This window comes from Culex quinquefasciatus, chromosome 3 (assembly GCF_015732765.1).
Source record: "Culex quinquefasciatus strain JHB chromosome 3, VPISU_Cqui_1.0_pri_paternal, whole genome shotgun sequence".
NCBI lineage: Eukaryota > Metazoa > Arthropoda > Insecta > Diptera > Culicidae > Culex > Culex quinquefasciatus.
Window position 1 is genome coordinate 126,827,792 of NC_051863.1, and position 25,790 is coordinate 126,853,581.

The 25,790-nt window shown below is 37.2% G+C and overlaps 1 protein-coding gene across 1 annotated transcript; it reads right to left on the reverse strand.

The window, feature by feature from the left end:
• Nucleotides 1-25,156, reverse strand: LOC6050536 (clavesin-1). Its single transcript, XM_001867092.2, has 3 exons — nucleotides 24,918-25,156; nucleotides 600-1,350; nucleotides 1-514 (listed from the first exon to the last, which is right to left on the reverse strand). The coding sequence occupies exons 2-3, from the start codon at nucleotides 1,326-1,328 to the stop codon at nucleotides 257-259; spliced, it is 987 nt and encodes a 328-aa protein (XP_001867127.2). The 5' UTR covers nucleotides 1,329-1,350; nucleotides 24,918-25,156; the 3' UTR covers nucleotides 1-256.
• Nucleotides 25,157-25,790: the final 634 nt, after the last annotated feature.

A 25,790-nucleotide genomic window follows, 5' to 3' on the forward strand; every position in this document is an offset into this window, starting at 1 on the left:
TTTATGTAAGTAATACCTTTATTAACATAAAGTTTGTAAGTTTAGAAATAACAATGTTGATAAAATCAATAAACCTTACTCCAAAACATTTTACAAAAAAGATAATCTGTTTCACATCGGTCTCTGCGTTTGTATATATTTTCACAAAAAAGTGTAACATCAATCGCGTGGTACAAAATATCACCAAAAAAAGCCACAATAAATGTTCGCTTGGAATGTCCCTCCCCGTGCGTATCCCCTCGTTGCCTCCGACGATCTAGTCGACCTCCAGCTTCCGGAAGCTGCCAATCATGCCGGCGTCGAGATCGGCCCGGCACGAATCCGTCGCGTACGGGGACGACTTGAGGACTTCGATGTGCATCTCGTCCATGGCCAGCAGCTGGGCGCGCTTCCTTCGGCAACGCTCCTTGAACTCGGCCACCATATCGGCCAGCGGTCCGGCGGTGCCGCCGAGCTCGTTCGGCAGGATGCTCTTGTCCATTTTGGACGCGTAGTCCTTGGAGGTGCGATAGAACTGCGAAATGAGAGACGGAGATTATAAGGATGATTAATGCAAATAATAGTTGATATTTAAAAATATACTCGATCATTTTACTTACACTAACACGCTTCTGCATCTTCGGTCTGAGCAACGAGATGCAGAACTCGGCAAACGACGCCATCGTCGAGGGCAGCCCAATGAAGTCGATCGACTTGAGCCGCATCGGCAGCGCATTCTGTATGCACTCGGCGACCCGCTTGATGTCAATGATGGACCACATGCCCAGCAGCTTCATCGTGATTTCCCGTTCATCGGTCACCTTCCGGTAGCCGCAAATTTGCGACTGCTCGTCATCGGCCAGCACCTCCTGGACCATAAAATGCGTCCGCGCCAGCAGCGATGAGTTGACCTTGTCCAGATCCAGGTTTCCCGCTACGGACAGCACGATCTGATAGCCGTTGGAGTCCCGCTTCGGGAGTGGCACAATGTAACCCCCGTCAATGATGGCCTCAATCTCGGGATCTTCGATGTCGCACTTGCTGAACATGTGGGCCGCCGTCTGCCGGATGGTCAGGTACTTTTCCAGCATTTCGCATGCCTGTGGAACCGAAAACTTCTTCGTCCGGAGGAACCGCAGCAGGAACAGCGGATCGGTGCGGCACCGCTTGATGTGGGCCGATTTGGCGATCCAATCGCGCATTTGGGCCAGCGACTGCTCGCGTACGTTCTCATCCTCGCGCAGTTCCGACTTGGCCGTCTTCTTGAGCTTGTCGGTCAGCGTCCAGCGGTACGGGACGTAGCTGGATGGATGTTTGCAGTTGCTGTGCACGACGGTATCGACGTCCATTTTTGCTGTGCGGAGTCGCTGTCTGAAATGGGATAAAAATGAACGTGTTGGATACAAATCAATTTTAGGAAAGTGACGTTAGATTGAACGATATCATTTAAAAATCAAAGCGTGGTGATTTACTGCCTAAAACAAATATCATCAGTTTAACAAACAAAATATCTAGTATGATCTGGTATACGTTTCTAAACAGATGAGCGTGGGAAAGAAATGTATACATTTGACCGTGAACCTGGAGAGTTTTGTACCGTAATGCAGTAATGTTTACAAGCATATCATTCAATTGGAAAGAAGAGTGACGTTATCTTGCGGGAAGGGATCTAGTAAAATGTGCGAACATGGTTCGATTTATATTAGTATCTGTATCATTCGATACCTGATATTGAATTGTAATAATCCATGGAATATGAATTGTTGGAGAAAATTACATTTACCCGATAAATCAGCATCGATTTTATTGCAGATCAATGTTTAATCTAATCTAATCTAATCTAATCTAACACAAACGCAGCCAGTCCGATGAAAGCATGCTGGAAAGTCTTGTGATTAGATTACGCCCCAAGCACTTTTCTTGTCAACATTAATAATTGCACTACATCCGAGAACACCCGAAAATGTAATACAAAAATTAAAACGGCCAGCCCTACTGCGTTGTGTTTACCGCAGAGAGGATTCTGAGAACGGATCACATTTCACAGAATCTACAGGGGAGGAAGGATGCGTGGACATACCGTACCAAACGCTCCGGATCAGTTTTGATGTGGTGTGCTTTGTGAGTGAATTTTTTTGTAAGTGTCGTGAGTTTTTGCAATTCGATCATATATGGTATGGGGGATAATAAGATAAAGAACAAGGAATAGGGTAAGGAATTATATGGAAATTTGATCATATATGGTATGGGGGAATGGTAAGATAAACAAAAATGAATAGAATAAGGAATGATATGAAGATTAAAATAAATTATATAGTGAACAAATAAATACATATAAGCAATAAATTTAAAGATGATTCCAGGAAGCTGTAAAATGCATAACTATTTTTAAAAGTACAATCACTCCAGATGGTTCCATTGCTGATTTTTTAAGTGTCATGGGTTTATGTAATTTTATCGTATATGATTTGGAGGAAAAGTAGGAAAAAGGAAAGGGAATAGGATAAGGAATTATATATAAATATAAATAAATTATATGGAGTATAGATAAATATAGATATAGACAAATATAAGCAGTAAGTTTAAAGATGGTTCAAGGAAGCTGTAAAATGAATAATATAATTCAAAGCACAATGCTCCAAATGGTTCCATTTGCTGATTTTTTGAAAAATACATAAGAGCAATAAATTTAAAGATGATTCCTGGAAGCTTTAAACTAAGAAACTCTATTTTGTTTTCGTTAGTTGATGCAATTTGATCGTATGGTATTGGAGGATGGTAGGATTGAAAAGAATTGTATGAAGAATAATATGAAAATATAAAATCATGAAGTGAATGAATAAATCATAAAAGCAGTTCATTTAAAATGATTCCACTGTCCATGTTCGCATAAAAGCCCATATTCAAAAAAAGCAAGCTGAGAAAAACGCGTTTGAAGTTTGTCCTCACATGTGTTACGTGTTAAGTTTTCGCACAAAAACTGGATTTCCTCCTGATTTATAGGAAAAAGTACTGAATGTTGTAGGTTTTCTGAAAGGGACGCGATGTTGAACCAAACTTCATCAAAAACTCAAAAGCGATAAAAAATACACATGGGACATTTATGCGATCAGGGGTAGTCCAGGAAGTTGTAAAATAAAAAAACTTTAATTTAATAATAAATCAGTTCCATATGAAAGTTAAACAAACAAAAATAAATACAATAAAAGTGCCTCGACTTGGCTCATAATCGTTTTTTTTTGTTTGATGCCACTATCCACTGCGACCAGGAATTAGATCTATTGCGGACTTGCAATTCTATTTATAGAATCACAAAGGCTTCTTCTGTTATTAGGCAGATGGGACACGCACACACGCTATTGTTGAGCGAGTGTGTCGAGCGATCCACTGCCGTAACTTCGCCGCCGAAGAGGTTTGAATGTTTTTTTTTTTTTTTTCAATCCTCTTTGGCTCTGCCTTTCCACTCTGTACTGTCCAAATGTATCGCTAGAACCGAAGTGCACATTTCACGTTTACTTATACCCAGCTAGCCCTTAAGTTCTGGTTTCTGGAAAACTCGTCCCTTCAAAGCACTTTTTGCGATCGGGCCGTGGAGCTCTGTAGGGCAATTATACAGAGAACAGTTGGTCCTTATACATGTGAAGAGTACAGGGGAAAGGATGTGCCGAGCCATGTGGGTTTGAAACCACGATCTTCCGCTCGTAAAGCGAAACCTGTAACCATTAGACCACAGGAGCTCGGCTGGCTCATAATCGTAGTGGCCCCGCTTAACTTTCATATGGAACTGCTATTCAGCAGTATGGAAATTAAAATAAATTATATACTATAAATTTTACAAGGGTAGAGAGTACGGATGGACAAAGTAAATGCTGTTAACCAAGCATTCAACCGATTGACGAAAAATTTCCTATCAAGTGGCTAGAAAGACTGCAACTCAGAAAAAGCAAAAAAAAAAAAACGTAGATAAATAATGTGGGATCAAGATTGCGCTGTTCCTGTATCACTGTCAGATGTGAGTGCCGTGAGTACCGTTGCGCATTATGTGAATGGTAAATTGAGTGACACACATAGAAGGGAGGAGGGAGGTCTCTTCGATCTGTCAAACTCTCGCATGTTAAACTCACAAAGCAGGGCGCCACTCTTCGGAGTTCGGAGCTGGACTCACATAAAGAGAGGCAAACACATTTCCAATCGGAAAACAGTAGGCTGTTTAGAGGGGTCACAGGCCCAAACAACCTGGAGCGAATTCACCGGAAACTTGGGCACACTAAAATACTGGCTGGTCACGTCGTCAATGATGGATGATGATGATGATGACGACGCTGCAACAGCATCTACTTGAAGAAGCCATTCACACGTCCGTCATCGTCGTACCAAAAAAACCACTCACAGCACTCTTTCTCTTTAAACTTTCACTCTCGGAGAGAAGAATTCTGCCGAAAAAAAAACTTTCACAGAACCGCCAAATAAATCGCTCGAAAAACACAATAAACCAAACTATTTTACAAAAACTTCACCATCCCGAAGTAGATCTCATCACTATCTCCCAGATTAACGATATATCTGGCCTTAAAACACCGAAAAACATCACAAAATAGTCAAACTTATTTCCAACGAAGCAAAACGCGACCGATGCCAACATGGCTGCCGAACTCTCCCCCGATTTTATTGCAGATCAATGTTTAGGATAAAAACACACGATCTGTACTGAGCTTTAATCTCACGTAATATATAATTATATTGATTGGTTGCAAAAAGGCATCCGGTGTTGAAATTTAAATAGACTAAGCCCTTTAATTGTTAGACTTCCAGTGAATTTTTTGTCGAATACTTTGAAGCAATTTGACCAATCTAGGTTGTCCATAATGGAATATGTCACAGCATGAGCGACCCTAAAATTAAAAAATCAACAAAAAAATATATGGCAACAAATTTAACTGGAGACATTTTTGCCTTCCTCACTTCAATGAGGAAAGGCTATAAAATCACTCGAAAAATGAACTTCTTTATTCGACCTCATAGAATCACTTTCACGTATACTTATCGACTCAGAATCAAATTCTGAACAAATGTCTGTGCGTGTATCTGGATGTGAGTCCGTGCACCAAAAAAATATGCGCTCGATTATCTCTGGATTGGCTGAATCGATTTGGACTGTTTAGGGTCCCACAAGACCCTAGTTAACATTATGAAGTTCAGAAAAGTATTTTATAAGTTATGCTAAAAAAACGATTTTAGCTAAACATCGGAAGATTGTACAAAGGGTGGTTTTTGTAAGAATATGCGTCATGCTATACATTTTTAGAAAGACCTTTCCAACGCATTCAACACATTGAAGATCTGACAACCCTATCAAAAGTTATGAGCACTTTAGCGTTATTTATACACTTTTTTGGTGCCGGATCTCAAATATTTTGATGAAAAAGATGTCTGGATTTATCATGCGTTGGATAGGTAATCAAAAGACCTTTCCAACGAGCCCAAAAGATTGAAGATCTGACAACCCTATCATGAGTTATAAGTATAGTGTTACACTTTTTTGAGGCCGGATCACAAAAAGCAAAGCAATTCACTTTAACGACCTCCGGGTCTTTTGTGGTCTCTGTTGCAAGTTTTTGCTCATTTCTAGGCGTCCGAAGGTTTTGTGTGGTGAGTCACCCAAGAACTTTTTTACGCAAATGGACCGACGTTTTACTTCCCCATCCGATAGAAGGCCAGGAGGATACGGCGGGAATCGAACCCGCGCCCCAAAGCGACTTAGGGATCGGCAGCCAAAGCCGCTAACCACCGCGCCACGAGGCCGGATCACAGATATTTTGATAAAAATAAGTGTTATTTGTACACTTTTTTGAGGCTGTGTAGTGTATTCACTTTATGCAAGGCTAATACAAATTTTAATTAAAGTTTTCGCTACTCCCCCCCTTCACCATTACAAATTTGGCTTGAAAAATTAGGGGGCAAAAAACATGTTTTCAAAATAGTTCTAATTTTCATTGGAAATTTAAGTTAAATCAATTTCAAATGCATTCCCCTACGTTTTACATCATTTTTAGCATGTTGGGGTTATGTTAAAAATATTTTGAATTTTAATGAATTTTCGATGCGAAAACTTTGTTTTTGCTAACATTTTTGTTTTCGTCAGATCTTTTATTTTTTGAAAACTGATGGTTGCATATTAACTGTATAGCTGTATAATGCATTTTCCAATGTTTTTTTTTTCATTGGACTGTTGAAATGGTTGATTGTTATTCCAATTAGTATTTTTTTTGACTCCTCCTCGACCTCGGCCAGAGCGAAGGGACACAAACTTTGAAAAATATTTACATCGGCCTAATTACAATTTCGAACAAAATGTCAAGATGCCGATTTTTGAAAATTTGGATCGCATTTAGTACAACTGTTAATTATTATCATTTTTTTAAAGCCACAAATCTGTGTCTGACACGGTTTGTTTGAAGGTTATTTTTATAAAACTTGAATGAACCTCGGCATTTCTTTCTGGAGCTTGTGCTTGGAGGCACTTTCCTGAGTCAGGTAAACTATTTTTCAAAATATTGTATTGTTAAAAATTTATTTTATCTTATTTTTATACAATATATTTAATCTAAAATCATCAAAAGTATCAAATAAATCGCTGAAATTATTAAGTTTTATGTTGTTATTTTATCAAAACATCAATTTGGAGTTCCCTAACATGTCTTCAATTTTTTATACATAATGTATACATAAGGCTACCAACTCTTTCTGAGCAAAAATCCGTACACTTTGCCGATATGCCACCATGGTATAACAAAAACTGTCATTGAATTATTTAGATAAATTAAATTTAATAAATCTTAAAAATATAAAACTGTGTCGTTTTTACAGCTAACAAATTTCACAAAATGCTATCAGAGTGCTTATAACTTGCACGTTTAAAAGTATTCATAAAATAAACCGTGATTTGAATCAAATAATTATGTTCTTCAATTTGTTTTGTTAAACGTTTAAAAGTTTACGAAATGTCAAGATTGTTTTTAAGAAAAATATCGCTCTTAGTTTTCACGAACACTTTTCCAGAGTTTTTTTTTATTGAAAAGGTCCTATAGCATGTGAAACACAACAGTTTATAGAACCTTTAAAAAAACTCTAGATTTGTTAAATGTTCAAATGTTTTCACAAGTTTTAGAAAGCTTTTAGAAATGGAATATATTTAGTAAGGAATTTCTAAAAGAACAATTCTAGAGTTTTTTTAAAGATCCTATCAACATAAGCAAGACAATAGTTTAAAAACTCTAGAATTATTGATAATCAAGTTTGAATTGAAGAAAACCCCGGAAAACTCTCCCTTTTTAAATCAAACTCACAGAAACCAAAAATTTCTAGTTAACAAAAGCTTCGACCAAATCAAAAAAGCAATTCAATGAATAAAAAGTTGTTAAAATTCCGTACAAATCCGTAATATGCGTAAAATTCCCTACAAAAATTCCGGCCTGTTAAAAATCCGCGAAGAAGTTCGAAAATCCGTATGGTAAGGAAAAAAATCCGTACAGTTGGTAGCCTTATGTATACATCATGGAAAAATGTTCATCTTGGTCGTCAGTTTCGATAATAGCTGCAAATTAGTTTTCTTTCCTAATTTTTTTTTCTTCAAGTTCATCTGAAAACATCAATTTCTTTCGTGTTTATCCAAACTGTTCACGTGGATTTGTTGCAAATAACATCCAGAATAAATTTGCAGAACAAACATGCCATAATATCAAATCTCTGAAAAGTTACAACAATTTTAATGTAGAGAAAGCTGCAAATTTTACAATTCTGTGATATTTATTCCCTTTTTGTCCTACTACTGCTAAAATTAATTTCAGGATGACAAATCAATAGTCCTGAGTTTCATTTTAATCTTATTTCATTTGTAGAAAAAAACACGTTGATAACTTATTGAACATCTTTCAAAATTCTTGTAAGCGACTTTGTAAACGAAAGGAGGTTAATTAGGCTTAAGAAAAATACGCATGAGTTCAGTTGAAACAGCGTTTGACAATGATTTTTTTAAATACTCAAAATTGTCAACTTTTAACCACCCTGACGCGACAGGAACCACCCTAATGACCTAATAAAAATTATTTATAAAACTACTTTGGGTAGAGAGTCCCGAAAATTTTAAGCCGATCCGAGTACTTTAGAGGCTAGCCATGCCGTTTGTGTAGGAAATTATTGTATTGGAACACCGTAAATACAACATTTTATTCTACTTAAACAACAACACTTAAGTTGCTTACAAGAATTTTGTAAGACGTTTGGGTCTCATACATCGCTTTTGAAAAGTTTAACAAAATCAAATTATTCGCTCTACAGCATTGCCTTGGCGTTCTCGATTGCGAGATTCCTACTCGAAACTAGGCGTCGAAAGGCTTGATTGTTGAGGCGCAATTGCTAATCTCTTTTTACACCTAAGCGTCCATCCACCCCGGGATTCGAACTGACGACCTTTGGATTGTTAGACCAACTGCCTACCAGCGACTCCACCGAGGCAGGACCCAGGGAGACAACTCCTACACCTGGATTGAGCTAACGACCCTTTAGGTTAGACCGGAGCCAACATTTACTTCCCCGTCCGACGGAAGGCGTGGTCAGACAAATCTCGTCTCAAAAAATGCCATCGGGACCTTCTGGGATCGAACCCAAGCCGACTGGGTGAGAGGCAACCACGCTTATCCCTACACCACGGTTCCCGTTTTTTTTAGCAGTTTAACAGTTACGTATAAAAATGCGACTCATTGTTGGTTAGGTAATTGAAAGACCATTCCAACGAGTCCAAAACATTAAAGAGTTGGCCGGATCTCACTTTAATGTGTATGAACTACGTGCGAATCCGTCATTTGCCCCATCGTTGATTAGGTAGTCAAAAGACCTTTTCAACACCCAACCGGCGGTCGCATGATTGTGATGCATGGTGGCATGAAAGTATATCAGAATCTGCATGAAAACTGTCCTCATGCATTTTTTGCGATATAGGGGTATGACATTTTTGCCCATTACCGACAATTATCGACATTACCGACGGCTTTTTGATTGTATTTCACAAAAAAAAAACCCTTAACAGAACGAGGATTGAACCACCAACTTCTTGGTTAATGATCCGACACGCTACCACCGCGCCACGAACGCTTGATGAAAAGTGAGTGAAAGAGCACCAACATATTCTTCTCTTTGGAGTGTTGCTCGGGGACGGGCCAGCTTTATATGTGTTGGTGAGAACTGCAGATCGCTGAAATGTTAACACGCGGGCAAAAATAATCTATGGGCTTGCTGCAAAAAATGTTATAAAATGTGACATTTTCTGCAGCAAATTCACTATTGCAGATTTTGAGATATATTTTTCCGTTGGGTGAACGATTCAGAAACCTTGAAGATCTGGCAATCCTGTCTCAAGTTATAACAACTCAAGTGATTTTTATGTATTTTTTTTAGGCAGGGTTTTACTTAAATGTGCTGTAAAACGGGGTGACTTTGATAGGTTTGAGATTTTCCCGCAAAATGATGTACTACTTAAAAACGACCGTGGAAGAGAAGTACTCAAAGTACCTCAAGAAGAACTTTTCATAACAAATTGAAAAGTTTAAAAAGTTAGTTAACTATTAATAAGAAAATGTTTATGAAAGGCATTATTCCAAACTTCTTAAAGTGTCATGATTTCTCAATGAACATGATTTTGAATCGGAAAATGGAATGCATTTTCGGATTTGTTGGAAAGTTTTCCACTAGGAGAAGATAAAATAATTTTGTAAACATTAAATAATATATGTTTTTAAAACATAATTCAAAAAAATCTCCAAATTTATAGGCAATTTCAGTTGAACATATTTCATATGAAATGTGAAAACTTGTGATTCATGCTTTGATTTCAGATTAAACGGCAATATAAATCGATAATTTTGAAAAATACTGGATTTAACAAATTTCAGGCAAAATTTCGACTTTTTAACAATTTTACCTAAAATTTTTATGAATTTTGCTAAAAAGGTTATAAACTTAGTTAACTAAACATAAACATCGATTTTATTTCTGAAAAACTATTTTAGCAACCTTAGTGATGGTACATTTAACGTAAAAGTAAATATTAAACACCTTTAATCTGATTTTAACAAGAAAAACTATGACTATCAAAGTCACCCTGGAATTTCAAATGAGAATTTTTAACGTAACTATTTTTCTAAACACTATAGAAAAAGATTTTTTTCAGAAATAGTGCATGGACTTTGTGTGGCCTACCCCAGTACATGTTTTAAAAATAATAATCTTGAGAAAAACTTTTCCAATTGACAAATATTCCAAAAATAAATTGAAATCCTATCAAAGTTACCCCGGTTTACGGTATGTGAACTATGTCCGAATCGTCCGACCCATCGCTGGTTAGGTAATTGAAAAATCTTTCCAATCTGTCTAAAATTTTTAAGATCTACCAACTTTGTCTAAAGTTATGAGCAATTTTAATTTTTGATTAAATTCTGGTTTCTTAATATTTGTGTTTTCAGCGTTTTTTGAATCAAACTTTTTATTTTAGTATTTTTTCAAAAGCGATTTCCTGCAAAACCAAGCTTACGGATTAATAATATTTTTAAATAATAATTAACATTGAGTCAAATGGACAAGTTCATTAAGACCCAAGCAAAACTTTCCATAGACCGGCAAAGCTAACTTGAACTAGTTCTATGCTATCGTCAAGCTCATGTTTGCGTTCTTAACCGAACAAACTGGTACGGACCAGATTTTTTTTCCACAGTTTGTCATTCTCCAACGTACTTCGGGGGGAGCATTTTGTATACAAGATAACAAGATTGGATAATATTTTTGAACCAAATTCGTGCCGTCACTTGCAACTAGCAACAACTAAACGAAGAACTTTTTTGGTGAGTATTTTTAAATCGAAAGCTTAAACGTTCATTTGATGAGCGAGAGAGTTCAAAACACGAATCCAGTTTTGACCTTGGCACAAATGTGTACCAGTTAAAAGCCACTAACATCAAACACGGTGGATTGGAAATTTTCACTGCCAACAACTTTGCCGGATTTATCTGCCCACGCATTTCTACCAAACGGCTCAAGTTCAAAATCAATCTTTTGCCAAAGCAAAGTATTGAATTTGGCAAACACGTGCTTGGCGCTCTCATCTGAGGGAGAGTCATACACGTGCAAAATCGTAAATTCTACGCCACATTGTCAATTCGTTCCACGTTGAGTAACGCACCATAAAGATTTTATATTTTCTCCATAAAAATAAGGAACGCCACACCCCGACAGTTGATGGTAATTGCGACTGAAATTCACTATTTTTGGCAACCCTGCCGCCGGAATTGTAAAGAAATAGCAAAAAGGTTTTACATTATTTATGAGCCACGTTCCACGTACACTGCCAGCGTGTTTTAAAAAAAAATGCTGATTGAGCTATCTTCATTCCAAATTTGACTCTTATTCTGAGCTTAGTGCTGACACGTAGTTCGACCTGGCATGCTGATTGGCGCGTAGAAAGCGCTATGGCGTCGCTAGTAAATCGCTGAACTTGCACCGAGAAATAGTACATTTCTGAACTAGGTTGAACAAATAAATAGATTTGCCGAGATTGATCGGAGTTCCATCGGGAAACAGTGGGCAGTTTGTAGTGCGGTGATGTAGTTGATGTACCTTCCAAATTAGCGACCATCTGGTGCCGGTCAGAATCGGGCAGTACGCCGTCGGTGATTGGTGGTGTTAACTGATTTGGAATGGTGATGGGTGGATGTGATTGAATTTTTGAAAGATAGAAGCTATTATTAGACTCTCGATCTAATATGGTCTTGGGAAAATTCCGTAAATGATGAACGTGATACGTGCAAACAACACTATGATAAGTGTTAATTAAGTTCTAACGATTTATCTATTTCTGGAGATATAATTTTTGGTTTGGTGGATTGATGCCAACAAATTTGAAAATATTTGCATATTTGCAACGGCCTGAAATTTGCGTTCATTCTGTACTGTTCAGTAGACCTGCAAACATATGTTTCCAGGCATTTGTCAAAGCTATGATCCCGGGTCATCTGAGAAACGATTCCATCAAATAAATCATGAAAAACTAATCTGATCCACCTATGTGGTTGATGCCTTCCTCACTTCTTCCTTGAAATTGATCTGGTAATATTTTTAATCTGAATTATATTTTAATTCTTTAGAAAGCCCGTCATAAATTAAATAGGGTTGCCAGACTCAGACTATTTTGAAAGGTCTCTTGATAACCTTTCCAACAAAAAGTTGGTTGATGGATCCGGGAATGGTTTACAAAAAATAAGGGAGATCCGGCTTTAAACATAATAACTTAAATATAACTTAAGTGGTCATAACTTGAGACAGGGTTGCAAGATCTTCATTGTTTTGGACTCGTTTTCGAAAACCTAACCAACGATGGGTCGGATGATAGATCCGGACACAGTTTACATACATTTAAGTGAGATTCGACCTTTAAAAAGTACATAAATATCACGTAAGTGGTCATAACTTAAGGCAGGGTTGCCAAATCTTCAATGTTTTGGACTCGTTAAAAGGTCTTTCGATTACATAACCAACGATGGGTCGGATGATAGAACCGGACACAGTGTACATACATTTAAGTGAGATTCGGCTGTTAAAAAGTACATAAATATTACTTAAGTGGTCATAACTTGAGACAGAGTTGCCAGGTGTTCAATGTTTGAACTTGTTGGAAAGGGTTTTCATTTACCTATCCAATGATATGTAACATGACGGTATTTGAATCAATTTTTGGTCTTTTATCTAACATCTGGATATATGCGAAAACACATTTTTATGCATAACTTTTGAACTACTTATCGAAACTTCAATTTGTATAAAACTCAATCTATATGACTCTAAACCAAGTCGAATGCAATCGGTTAGGGTCAAATCGGTTCAGTCAGTGCTGAGAAACATGAGCTAGTTTGTTGGTCACATACAAAGACTCCCTAGAGTTAAGATCTGTGAATCTACCGCCGTAAGAAGCGAGAGATCGCCGGGTTTTGACCCCGGAATATATCCGCATAGCTTCAGTGAGTATGGTAGACTACATTGCTGAGGTGTTGGGAAGTGTTTGGATGCCTGGGTCATCCAAGGACTCCCAGGAGTTAAGATCTGTTGGTCTACCGCCGTAACAAGCAAGAGGTTGACAGTTTTTGACTAACAAGCATAACCGCATTGCATCAGTGAAATCGGAAGACTACTTTGATGGAATGTTCGGATGTTCTAGAAAATCCTTGTTACAGCCGTAGACCCCCTATCATAACTCTATGGAGTCCTTGGATGAATCAAGACAGTCCAAAACATTAACAAAGTAGTCTACCATACTCACTAAAGTTATGCGGGTATGTTCCGGGGTCAAACCCCTAGATCTCTTGCTTGTTACGGCGGTAGACTCACAGACCTTAACTCCAGGGGGTCCTTGGATTACTCAGGACATCCAAAAACAACCCAACAAATCAGCAAAGTAATCTACCATACTCACTCTTTTTTTTTTTTTAAATTTATATTTATTCAAATTTCTTTTCCATGTACATTCATTCAGTTAAAATATTATTGAGTGTCCAATCACAAACGATGACTTTTCACCTCAATTTTAAATACTAGCAACTTTCATTTATTCATGAAATATTGTAGCTTTCGCTATTCAGTGATTTCAAATGTAGGAGGTCCTACATGTACAAAAGGGAAAAGGGATACCTTAAAACTAACTTATAAACTATATAAAGAGCGGATCAATGCAGCTGAAGACTGCAATGATTTTTGTCGAAATGCATCAATTATCTTATTGGACATAACATCCAAAGTGTCAACTTCGGCTAATTGATGAAGTTCACTGGTGCTGAACCAGGGAGGAAGTTTCAGAATCATTTTCAGAATTTTGTTCTGAATCCTCTGAAGTTTTTCTTCCTGGTTAAGCAACAGCTTGTCCAGATCGGCACAGCATAAAGCATGGCAGGTCTGAAAATTTGTTTATAAATTAACAGTTTATTCTTGAGACAAAGTCTAGAATTCCTGTTTATAAGTGGATACAAACATTTAATATATTTGTTACATTTAACCTGGATACTTTCAATGTGATCCTTGTAAGTAAGGTTTTTGTCAAAACCAAGTCCAAGATATTTCACTTGATCCTCCCACTTTAAATTTACCTCATTCATCTTTATAATGTGATGACTTTTTGGTTTAAGAAAATCAGCCCTTGGTTTGTGAGGGAAAATAATAAGTTGAGTTTTGCAGCATTTGGAGTAATTTTCCATTCTTTCAAATAAGAATTGAAAATATCCAAGCTTTTTTGTAATCTTCTTGTGATGACACGAAGGCTTCTGCCTTTGGCGGAGATGCTTGTGTCATCAGCAAAAAGTGATTTCTGACATCCTGGGGGCAAATCAGGCAAGTCAGAAGTAAAAATATTGTATAAAATTGGACCCAAAATGCTTCCTTGAGGGACGCCAGCACGTACAGGTAGTTGATCAGATTTGCTATTCTGATAACATACCTGCAGAGTACGATCCGTCAAATAATTTTGAATAATTTTCACGATATAAATCGGAAAATTAAACCTTTTCAATTTCGCAATCAAACCTTTATGCCAAACACTGTCAAATGCTTTTTCTATGTCTAGAAGAGCAGCGCCAGTAGAATAGCCCTCAGATTTGTTGCTTCGAATTAAATTTGAAACTCTCAACAACTGATGAGTAGTTGAATGCCCAAGGCGAAATCCAAACTGCTCATCAGCGAAAATTGAATTTTCATTAATGTGCGTCATCATTCTATTAAGAATTATTCTTTCGAATAATTTACTAATAGATGAAAGCAAACTAATGGGCCGATAGCTTGAGGCTTCAGCAGGATTTTTATCCGGTTTCAAAATCGGAATTACTTTGGCATTTTTCCAACTACTGGGAAAATATGCCAAATCAAAACATTTGTTGAAAATTTTGACCAAGCAACTTAAAGTTGCTTCTGGTAATTTTTAATTAAAATGTAAAAATGCCATCCTCACCAGGGGCTTTCATATTTTTAAATTTTTTGATAATAGATTTTATTTCATTCAGATCCGTATTAAAAACTTCATCTGATGAAAATTCTTGTTCAACAATATTCTGAAATTCTATTGAAATTTGATTTTCAATAGGACTCAAAACATTCAAGTTGAAATTATGAGCACTCTCAAACTGCTGAGCAAGTTTTTGAGCTTTTCCCCATTAGTTAATAGAATATTATCACCATCTTTTAAAGAAGGGATGGGTTTTGAGGTTTCTTAAGAACCTTTGAAAGTTTCCAAAAAGGTTTGGAATAAGGTTTAATTTGTTCGACATCTCTTGCGAACTTTTCATTTCGCAGGAGAGTGAATCTGTGGTCAATAACCTTTTGCAAATCTTTTGAATTCGCTTCAGTGCAGGATCACGAGAACGTTGATACTGTCTTCGGCGAACATTTTCAGACGAATCAGAAGCTGAAGATCGTCATCAATAATGGGAGAATCAAATTTGACTTGGACTTTAGGAATAGCAATATTCCTAGCATCCAAAATTGCATTAGTTAAAGATTCCAAGGCTGAATCAATATCAGCTTTGGTTTCTAAAACAAAATCATGATTTAAATTATTCTCAATATGATGCTGATACCTGTCCCAATTAGCTTTGTGGTAATTAAACACAGAACTATTGGGTCTGGTAACTGCTTCATGAGAAAGTGAAAAAGTTACTGGAAGATGATCAGAATCAAAATCAGCATGAGTCACTAAAGGACCACAATACTGACTTTGATTTGTCAACACCAAATCAATTGTTGATGGATTTCTAACAGAAGAAAAGCAAGTTGGCCCATTCGGGTATAAAACCGAATAAAGACCAGAAGTGCAATCTCTGAACAGAATTTTACCATTGGAATTTACTTTTGAATTATTCCAAGATTGGTGTTTGGCATTAAAATCACCGATGATCAAAAATCGAGATCTATGCCGAGTAAGTTTATTCAAATCCCCTTTGAAATAATTTTTATTTTCCCCAGTGCATTGGAATGGCAAATATGCAGCTGCAATCATAATTTTCCCAAAAGAAGTTTCAAGTTCAATGCCCAAACTTTCAATAACTTTTAACTTAAAGTCACGTAACGTGCTATAAGTCATACTACGGTGGATAACTATTGCAACTCCACCGCCATTTCGATTCATTCGGTTATTAGTTATAACTTTATAATCTGGATCACTTTTCAAATAAGTGCCAGTTTTTAAAAATGTTTCGGTTATAACAGCAACATGCACGTTATGAACTCGTAAAAGTTGAAAAATTCATTTTCTTTCGCTTTTAAAGAGCGAGCATTAAAATTCATAATATTGATGGAATTACTTAGATCCATGATTAAACTTCAGGGTAAGAACAACATCATTCGCAAATTTTAATCCAATCTGGATTGCTTCCATCATGGATGTAGCATTACTCATTGTTTGAATCAAACCAAACAGTGAGTTTTGCAAAAAGTCATTTTTCAAACGTAACATCGCCGAGATCAGAAGATCCCAAAGCGTTGCCAGCAGAAAAATTTTCAAATGAGATTTGAGGTACCTGCCCAATTTCAGAAAGATTGGTAGAGGATTTAAAATTCGTGGATGAACCTGAACCCGAAACGACGTTAGCATAAGAAATGCCATTGTTGTTACCTAACTTTTCCACGGTAGGGGTATTTCTAGAATTGTTCGAGTGAGACAGCACGAACGTTTGATTTAAAGATGCAGGTACAACCTGACTTTGAGAAAAATTCGGTTTGGATTTCGGCTGATGCTTTGCACGAGAATCCAAAACCTTTTTTCTGATGGGGCAATCCCAGAAATTTGATTTGTGATTTCCACCACAATTTGCACATTTAAATTGGGTGACTTCTTTCACGGGACAATTGTCCTTGTCGTGAGAAGAATCCCCGCAAACCATGCATTTTGGAACCATGGCGCAATGATCAGTACCGTGACCGAATGCCTGGCAACGCCGGCACTGGGTCAGATTCTGGCCATTACCGCCATGTTTCTTAAAATGCTCCCACTTTACCCGTACATGGAACAAAAACTGAACTTTGTCCAAAAGTTTCAAATTGTTGATTTCATTTCTGTTGAAATGAATCAGATAAAATTGTGAAGTCAAACCAAAGCGAGAAATATTCCCGTTTGATTTTTTCTTCATTGGTATTACTTGGGATGGGGCAAAGCCAAGCAACACCTTAAGTTCGTTTTTGATCTCATCCACCGACAAGTCGTTGGAGAGACCTTTCAAGACCGCCTTGAATGGCCGAGCATTCTTGGTCTCATACGTGTAGAAATTGTGTTTGTGGTTTTTCAAATAACCAACAAAAGTTTGGTGATCTTGTAAAGATTCCGTCAACAAGCGACATTCTCCTCTTCGACCAAGCTGGAACGAAACCTTCAAATTGCAAGTTTCCTTGCAATTCTTCAGTTGCGTTCGAAAGCTGGCCAAATCGGAGACGGAAGTCACTACAATTGGCGGAGCCTTTACTCGTTTCTCGACGGCAGAAGGCTCAGTACGAGGAGAAGGTTCCTTGTCATCAGTTTCGGATAAAACACCGAAACTGTTTGTCAATGGAATTGGAGGATTGACCTCACATTCAGAATCAGAATCAGACCTCAGAAGAGGCTGTTTTCTTTTTCTGTTTCCGTTAGCCGGTTTAGCGTTCAAACGCTTCACCGACGTAACGACCAAATCTTCAGAAGATTTGCGTTTACCTTTGTTTTGACGCATTTTGCAAGCAAAGTTCTCTTAAAAGATGGCTTCGTTTGTAAAATACAACAAAATTTCAGGCGGGGTTAGTCTTGAAAAGACTGTTTAGAATTTTGGAAAATAACTCAGGTAGTCTTTAAAAAGACTGTGAATTTTGTTTTGAAATAACTCTGAGCTAAGGTAGTAAAAAATACCGCAGCTCTAGTGTCCGTTCACCACGAAGGTTCGCAAGACACTCTACCATACTCACTCATATTCTCGTTTTAAGTCATGGACATTCTTTTTTTATGTCATGACATAAAAAAAGTTGCGTAAATCAAGAATCGTTCAAAAAGAGGTGACTTAAAAAAAGAATATGGTGTAATAGAATTTGCGTGAAAAACAGGGCATCCTCGTCAGACAAGAATTTTGGAAATATTTATGTAAAATGCTTGTAAAAGGAATAGGGATAATTTTCGGCAAAAGTCAAATTAAACAAAAATGTTCACCAAAAACTGCTCTACTAGTTGGTATACTTGGTTTTAGTAAATTTCAAGGAACACTCAAGATTATCCAGCCTCATTCAGACACGACCGCTTAGTAGAAGTGATGGGAATAGGTATATTTCCCCTAGTGCAGTTTTGGAATTATTTAAAACAGATTACTTCATTTGTATCAGGACCCCGTGGCGCGGTGGTTAGCGGCTTCGGCTGCCGATCCCTCATGTGTGCTAAGGGGCCCGGGTTCGATTCCCGCCCATCTCCTCTGGGTGTTCTGTGTTTGTCCCGTTTAGTTAGTAAATTCAGTCTGAAAAGACGGTGTGATGTCTATAAAAAAAATATTGTGTCGCATTCATAAGCTCAAATAATCAACCTTGAAGTCATGTTAAGCCCCAGACAAATCATTGCTTTAATTTCTAGTTCAAGTCAACACATTCGGTAATCCACTTCGCTAACAACTTCTACCAACAACGCCACGAAGTCTCTTAATCCAACTGCAGCGGATGCAACACGCGTCACACGTCGCTCTCAAACCGTCAATTTGTGTCTGAGGCATGTCGGTTGCCGCCGGAGGGAAGGGGACTCTATAGATTCACGCATCACTGCTCGGCACTGCCGAAAAACGCAAATCGTCGGTTCCTCTGGTTGGCCTCGGACTCCACCTGTGGCTGGCAGGCTCGTTAACTAACTAGTATCAAACTCTAACTCAACACCACTCTCCAGATCGCGATTGGACCATCAGTTGGCACTTCTTTTCCCCCAAATATCGCCTTTTCCGAATCCGAAGGCTGCTGGCACCAGAAGTGGTAGGGTGGAGCGTTCAACAGTTGCCTACAGAGAAAACTGGATACTTATTGCTTCAATTTAGAACATTTAAATAAGTTCACTACTCTGCTAACAAAGCTAATTTGAGATTAAAAACAAACTTCAATATATTTCAAATATTTTTATTTACAAAAAACTAGAAACTCTACCATAAACTCTTAGCATGACGTGTGGTACATGGTCACCTCTTGATGTTGTTGTTTTAGTTTTAGCTTCTGCGCGACGAGAGCTTATTATGCAACACATCCATTCATTGGCTTGTCCAAGATCCAACTCACTTAAGCTTAGAAGTGGAGACTATCGCGTGTGTAAACTGTTCATGCACGACCGGCGATTTGCTGATCAGTTTTGGTTATTTTGTAACAACTGCAATGTGAAAAATGTGATGTCAACCTCCTATCTTTTTTAATTTTTTTTTTATTTTAAGGGTAATTCTCTACCAACTCACATAAAATCGGAAAAATTAACCCCAACCCATCTTAGATTTTCGTAAAACTTTGTCCGTACTTATTTTTTTTTATATTTCGAGACAGAGGGGCGGTACGATCCTTTAAATTTTTGAAGATTTGAAAAAAGATGTGTATTCAATAATTTGCAGCCTGAAAAGGTTGATGGTTGTCATTTTATGGGAAATTTAATGTACTTTTCAAATCTGCAATAACCCTGAAGGGTATTTTTTCATCAAAAACAAAAAAATGATTTTAAAATTTCGTGTTTTTTTCTAACTTTGCAAGGTATTTTTTTAGAGTGTAACAATGCTCTACAAAGTTGTAGACAATTACAAAAATATGATTTGCATGCGTGATGGTTGCAAACAAACCCATCATGTTTGTAACCATCACGAATTATCGCGATTTTACGATTTTTATATGAATTACTTACTTTTTTTCTTTGTTTTGTTTTTCATGTCTATGGCGGGTGACCTTGAACGGCCATGGTCTACGACGACCAATTTTTTAAAACTCTTTTTTATGTTATGTTTTCCGTCTACAAATTCAAAATGGCTTTTTTATTTAAGTCAGAGGCTAGTGTGAGCACACACTTAATTATATAGAAAATCTGTTTTCAGGGAATTAAAATATACATTTTCATCTATTATCAAAACAATTTTGAAGACATTTGATTGTTTCATTGCCAAAATGTAGCTATTTGAAGTTAGCAGTTTCAAAAACTGGGTGTCACGATATCTCAACCCTGCCTTGACCAAATCGGCTCAAAATTTTGGTGGAGATTCTTTAAACCGGTCTTGTGTGCATGACGAAGGCCGATTTTCAAATTGTTTATTTAAAAAAAGACATAAATATTTTTGTGTTTTTCATATAAAAAATCGCCAGTTTTTGATTTTTGTATTTTTTTGAAAAGCAAAATTTCAAAATCGGGCTTCGTCATGCACACGGGATAGTTCTTGAGAGTCTTCACCCCGATTTTTTCAACTCAGTTTAATCATGTAATATCTTCATGAAAGTTTCAGGAGTGATTGAAAATCATCATTTTAAAGGATTCAATAAATTTTCTGTAATACGAAATTTTGTGATTTTCTACATATATGTAACCCCTTAATCGAATTTATAAAAAATCTCATGTCCTGAATCTTATAGTTATGAATTGTATTGAATTTTAATTAATGTTTTCTTAGCAAGCTAAAGTTTATTTTAATTTTATTTTATACTTTTTTAAGCGTTATAATTATTTTTTACACTCAGCGCCAAACAAAACCGACCATATTTTAGTGCTTACTTCCTTTCCATTTGACATTCACCTTTTATTTTCATTCCCGCTTTCACTCCCCCCCCTTCCATAAAAAGAGCGGACGTAATGCGTGATCGGTTCCAAATTCCTATCCTGCGTTTGTTCGTTGCAGATTCCTGAGAGAACAGTAGAATCTTTGGTGAAAGATCGTGGGCGAAGATAAAAGAAGGAATGATAGAAAGATAATGCCCTTACTAGAATTTCGAGACAAATAAAGAGAATTCATAAGCTACAGTGACGGGCGCTAAATTTGCTGATATTTTGGTGCAGGTATCATGAGATGATAGTTTTTTCTATCCCTCATTTACAATACTGGTAGCAATTGCACTCTTCCATTGCTCAAAAATCATTGGGCTTAACAATATTTTTTTCAGAAAATTCTACTCTCACTTTTCTTTCAAGATATCTTGAAAACTTTTCTAGTAGGTTTTCAAGATTGTCGGAACAAGTTTTATTTATTGGTTTTATTAAGATTTTCAAGCTTTCTTCTAGTGACTAAAATAAAGCCATGTTAAAACCAATTTTGCTAGCAGTGGCATGTTTCAAAACCGCTGGACTTTAGCTTTCAAAAGCAACATTTTAAACATGTAGCAGCAGCAGCGCAGTTGCAGGAGACATTTTGTTTGAATTTACAGATCATCAAATAAAAAATCCGTTACCATTATTGTTGTTATCTCCGTGAAAACCATATAAAACGAAGGAGCAGTCGAATCATGCCGTCCCTTGGATGTGATTTTTTTGAGTTATTTTTGCCTTCCTCACATCACTGAGGCAAGGCTATGAAATCACTCGAAAAATGAACTTTTTAAATACACCTTCTAGATATACATTCACGTATACCTATCGACTCAGAATCAAATTCTGAACAAATGTCTGTGGGGATGTGTGTAGACATGATTCTTTTTCCACACGATTATCTCCGAACTGGCTGAACCGATTTTGGCCGGATCCCGCTTTATTCTGTTCGTTTTGGGGTCCCCAAAGACCCTAGTAGGAATCGAGTAGGAATCTCGCAATCGAGAACGCCAAGGCAATGCTGTAGAGCGAATAATTTGATTTGAAAGACCCTATTAAATTTTATTCTGTTTAGTGAAGTACTTTTAAAGTTATGCCATGAAAAAGATTTTTTGTAGCTACAAAAAAGGGTGTTTTTTGCATAACCTCAAAGTTCGGGTCTTTTTGCTCACGCGCGAGAGTCGCGCAGCATGCATTTCGCCCGGTTGCCACATTGGTTAAGCAGTGTTTGCGTCTCTTCTGGAAAAAGTCTTTATTAATTATGTTGCTGAATACATCATTTTGTCTCAACAAAGAAATACACGAACTTTTCACTGAAATATACAACTCATAAGACATTGTTTACTAAGACTAGAGGGACAGCATGCAATTCCATCGTGCATCTAATGTTGGCATATCAGCACTTTTAAATTCAATTACAGCTCCCCCTTTGCTCCTTTATTTTGGAGAGTTGGTAAAAAAATTAAAAATTGCTGTTCTGGTAAAAACAATAATTATTAAAAAAATAAATGAAAAAAATTAATAAAAACAAATTAAATTTAAAAAAAAATTAAAGACAACTCTTAAATTAATTTGAAAATACAACATGAATGTGAGGAAGGCACCAACTACCTTAAGGTGGATCAACTAACGTTTTTTTTTGTAAAATTAATCAATGTATTGTGCCACAAAAGGACCTTGAAAAGATCAGTGTTGCATGTTATAAAAAAAATGCTAAAATCACCCAAATATTTTATTTATAACATTTCCTCCCTTGATTATGCAAAGATCTTTTCATAAACTCCAGATGAAAAGTTACATATCAAAATTGTTATCAGCGACCTCTTTTGGAATTACAACCACACAAAAAAAAATATCATGGTAATATTACATCTGGGAAGGGGTACATCTTTTATGTCAGAAAAAGGTGTATTTTTACCTCTGGAAATGTGAAATTTTACCACTTTTCAGGAGTAATGTCACTTTTTCAGTCTAAATTGAGGAAAAATTACATCATAAAAGAGGTAATATTCAACCTTCAAAAATTACAGCTTTCAAAAATACATTATTTTTTTCTGTGCACCTCCATACAGCCGGCACTTTGGATAACATATTTCTAAACCAATTTCGGGGTCATATTTTCGCTCAACGACCCGAAATGTTTGTTTTGGTGGTTCGATAATCCGAAATTAAATTGTGACAAGGACTACGGCAAGGGGTCTGCACTGTATGTGAAGAAATCAGTAAATATTTCGTCTGTTGTCCGCTATCTTATGAATGATAAAGCCAAACTTTTTGAAGCAATCGGTTCGTAGACTATCCCTTTACAAACGCTCCAAGTTCCAACTAATTTGGTTACTTCAGTTAAAAGATACAGTAAATTATGTTAACAAATATCTGAAAAGCACGTGTCACAAGTGTGTTTCGAAAGTAAAATTGTACTACGTGTCCCAAGTGTGCACAAAATTCCCATACAAACCAAAAATTAGCTTAAATCAATAGTTTAACCGACTTAATCCGTATAATTTCCAAAACAAAAGATTGCATTGCCTTTAGAAAGTGTGTATTAAAATAAATATGTGAAAACAAGATTTTTTTTCCAAATTTTCTATCAACATGTATGATGTGTCACAAGTGTACACGATCATTTTGATGATAAATTGTTTTATTTCACAAGAGTGTATTGGGATATCCGGGAAACGGAAGCGAGTTTCCAAAATAGGGTTAAAGCATCTTGTAGTGTTTGTTTAGTTTAGCAAAACGCCATCATTAACTTATTTTCGACCAAAATGGTCTATGTCACAGCAGACGATTTGTTGAGAGATTTTTTTCTTCTAAATTTTTGGTTGTGCGTCAACATTAAGGTGTTCAGAATATGGTAATTTTGTTCAAAACTTCACTCAGCAAGCTGAAAAATATTCCCTGGCTTTTTTGAAGATTCTATGCCTAATAAGAGCAAAATTTGTCAATATTTTTGCATTGATACTCAAGAAGTTAAGTTTTTGTGGGTAAATCGAAAAAATGTACGAAGATACTTATTTTCTACAATTTTATCAGCAGGTTGGGCTTTTCCATTCATACGATCTTCAAAGTGAAACGGAAAGGAAATTCAATGCTCTACAATTTTGTCCAACAGACCAAAGCAGTACAGCTTGATCCTGAAAAGTTATCAACGATTTAAAAAAAAGTAATTTTTGTGTGAAAATCCTTATATACTAGCTTCGGCCTGAAGTTTCTCTGGGTTAATATTTACCAAAATCGCTCAATTGCAATTACACATGCATTGGCACCAAAATCAACACTAACTTTTAAAACAATCGATTCGTCCAAATTATTAGATAATTTTCATTAACTGACTTTTGTGACAACGATTATTACATCTACAGTAATGAATTGCTGATTTTGTACAATGAAGCTCCCAGAAGTTAGGAGTTCAATAACTGTGTTTTACTCATTTATTCTTATGGAAGAACAGCGATCCAGTGATTAGCTTAAGTTGGGTCAAGTTTCACCAAGTGACCCACACTGGTCCAGCCTACTCAGCATCTCTTAGCATAAACTTAAGCGCACGCAGCATAGAGCTCAGAACGGCCACATTGCACTGCTGCAGTGACTGTTGGTAGATCTTACTAAAGCCACTAACTAAATACACACACGACACACAAACACACACGTGCTAGGCTAGGCTAGGTTCAAATGAGGTTGATTGAGGTAATCATGAACTGAATTGAAGTTTCTTAATTTACCGCCGTGCGTCGTCGTGCAGTCACCGAACCTTGGCGGAATTGATTTGCTGACCATTGCAGAGATCGACCAACAAAAAAGACGATAAAATAATAAACAGAAAGAAGTGGATCAGGCGTGTGTGTGATCGTTGATCGGATCGGATCACTTTTGCCACCATCAGCAGCAGCAACGGCAAGTGAAGTTGCACAGCAGTTGCAATAAAACAGATATTAATCATTTCGTTGCACACGTTGCAGTTTGGCACTGCGAGAGTTATCTAATCCACTTTCAGGTTGTTCAGATGTTGGCTCAGGTAACTTTGGCTCGGTATGGTACCGGTCGTGGACGCCACCGCCATCAACAGGGCAAAAGGGCCAATAAAAGGGCATCAAGGGGGAGTACTTACCGAAAGTGGCCAAGTAGGAAATGCAGTCCGGTCCCGAGACCAGGTGGGTTGTGATGAATCAGCGTAGCAAAACAGAAATGCAGAGAGCACAAATTAGCGCGGTTTGCGGTTTAGACACTGGCACGAGACACGAGTCAACTTGGCGCAAACTCCGGTTTCAAACTTGCAACTCCACGATACTTCGAACTGACCGAACTAGATCTGCTGCTGCTGCTGGACGCTTCCGATCGTCTTGAGCTGCCGCGTCAGACTGAGCGGGCCGTGCGACGGCGACCACTAAACTTAGTTTGGATCTTCTAGGCGTGACTAGGGCCAGGGGTGGCGATTAGTAATTGACGAATTTGGCGGAAGTTTGAAAACAGTGAGGTCGTACGGTAGCTTAATGTACTTTGAATGGTTTTAGGCACTTCCTATATCACTGCTGTTCGGAAGACACGCCGTTTGTTATGTTTATTTCAAAGTAATTTATGTCAATGATTTCTTTCTTTGGTTTCGTCAATCGAAAGGCTGTTGACCTTTTTTTTTATTTTCGATGTAATTGTGGTGCAATCTTACTAACTTTTTTTTTCAGGGGAATATATGTAGATTGGCAACAACAAATGTTTTCCTAAGGTTGGTAACCCCTGCGTCACATGGACGCAGCGCATTGATTGCAGATTTAGTCGTAACGTTCTTGCTGATTTTAGCGCGGAACGCGTCGTTTTTCGTAGTTTCAGCCGTTGAGTCCCGTTGAGCGCGTGCTTGGGCCAGGACAAACAGTTTCGTGATCTGCGGTTTAGAGTTGGTCTTTGAATCTCGTACACTCGTACACGTGTTGTTAGCTTATACAGAGATGGCGAGTGTTGATTCTATTTTTTTTGTTTCCTCAGTTTC

Excerpts from the sequence above, each read along its gene's own strand:
- LOC6050536 (XM_001867092.2), bottom strand. The coding sequence starts at position 1,328 with ATGGACGTCGATACCGTCGTGCACAGCAACTGCAAACATCCATCCAGC. Across the intron at positions 515-599 it reads AGATGCAGAAGCGTGTTAGT|TTCTATCGCACCTCCAAGGA; the intron begins GTAAGTAAAATG and ends CTCATTTCGCAG.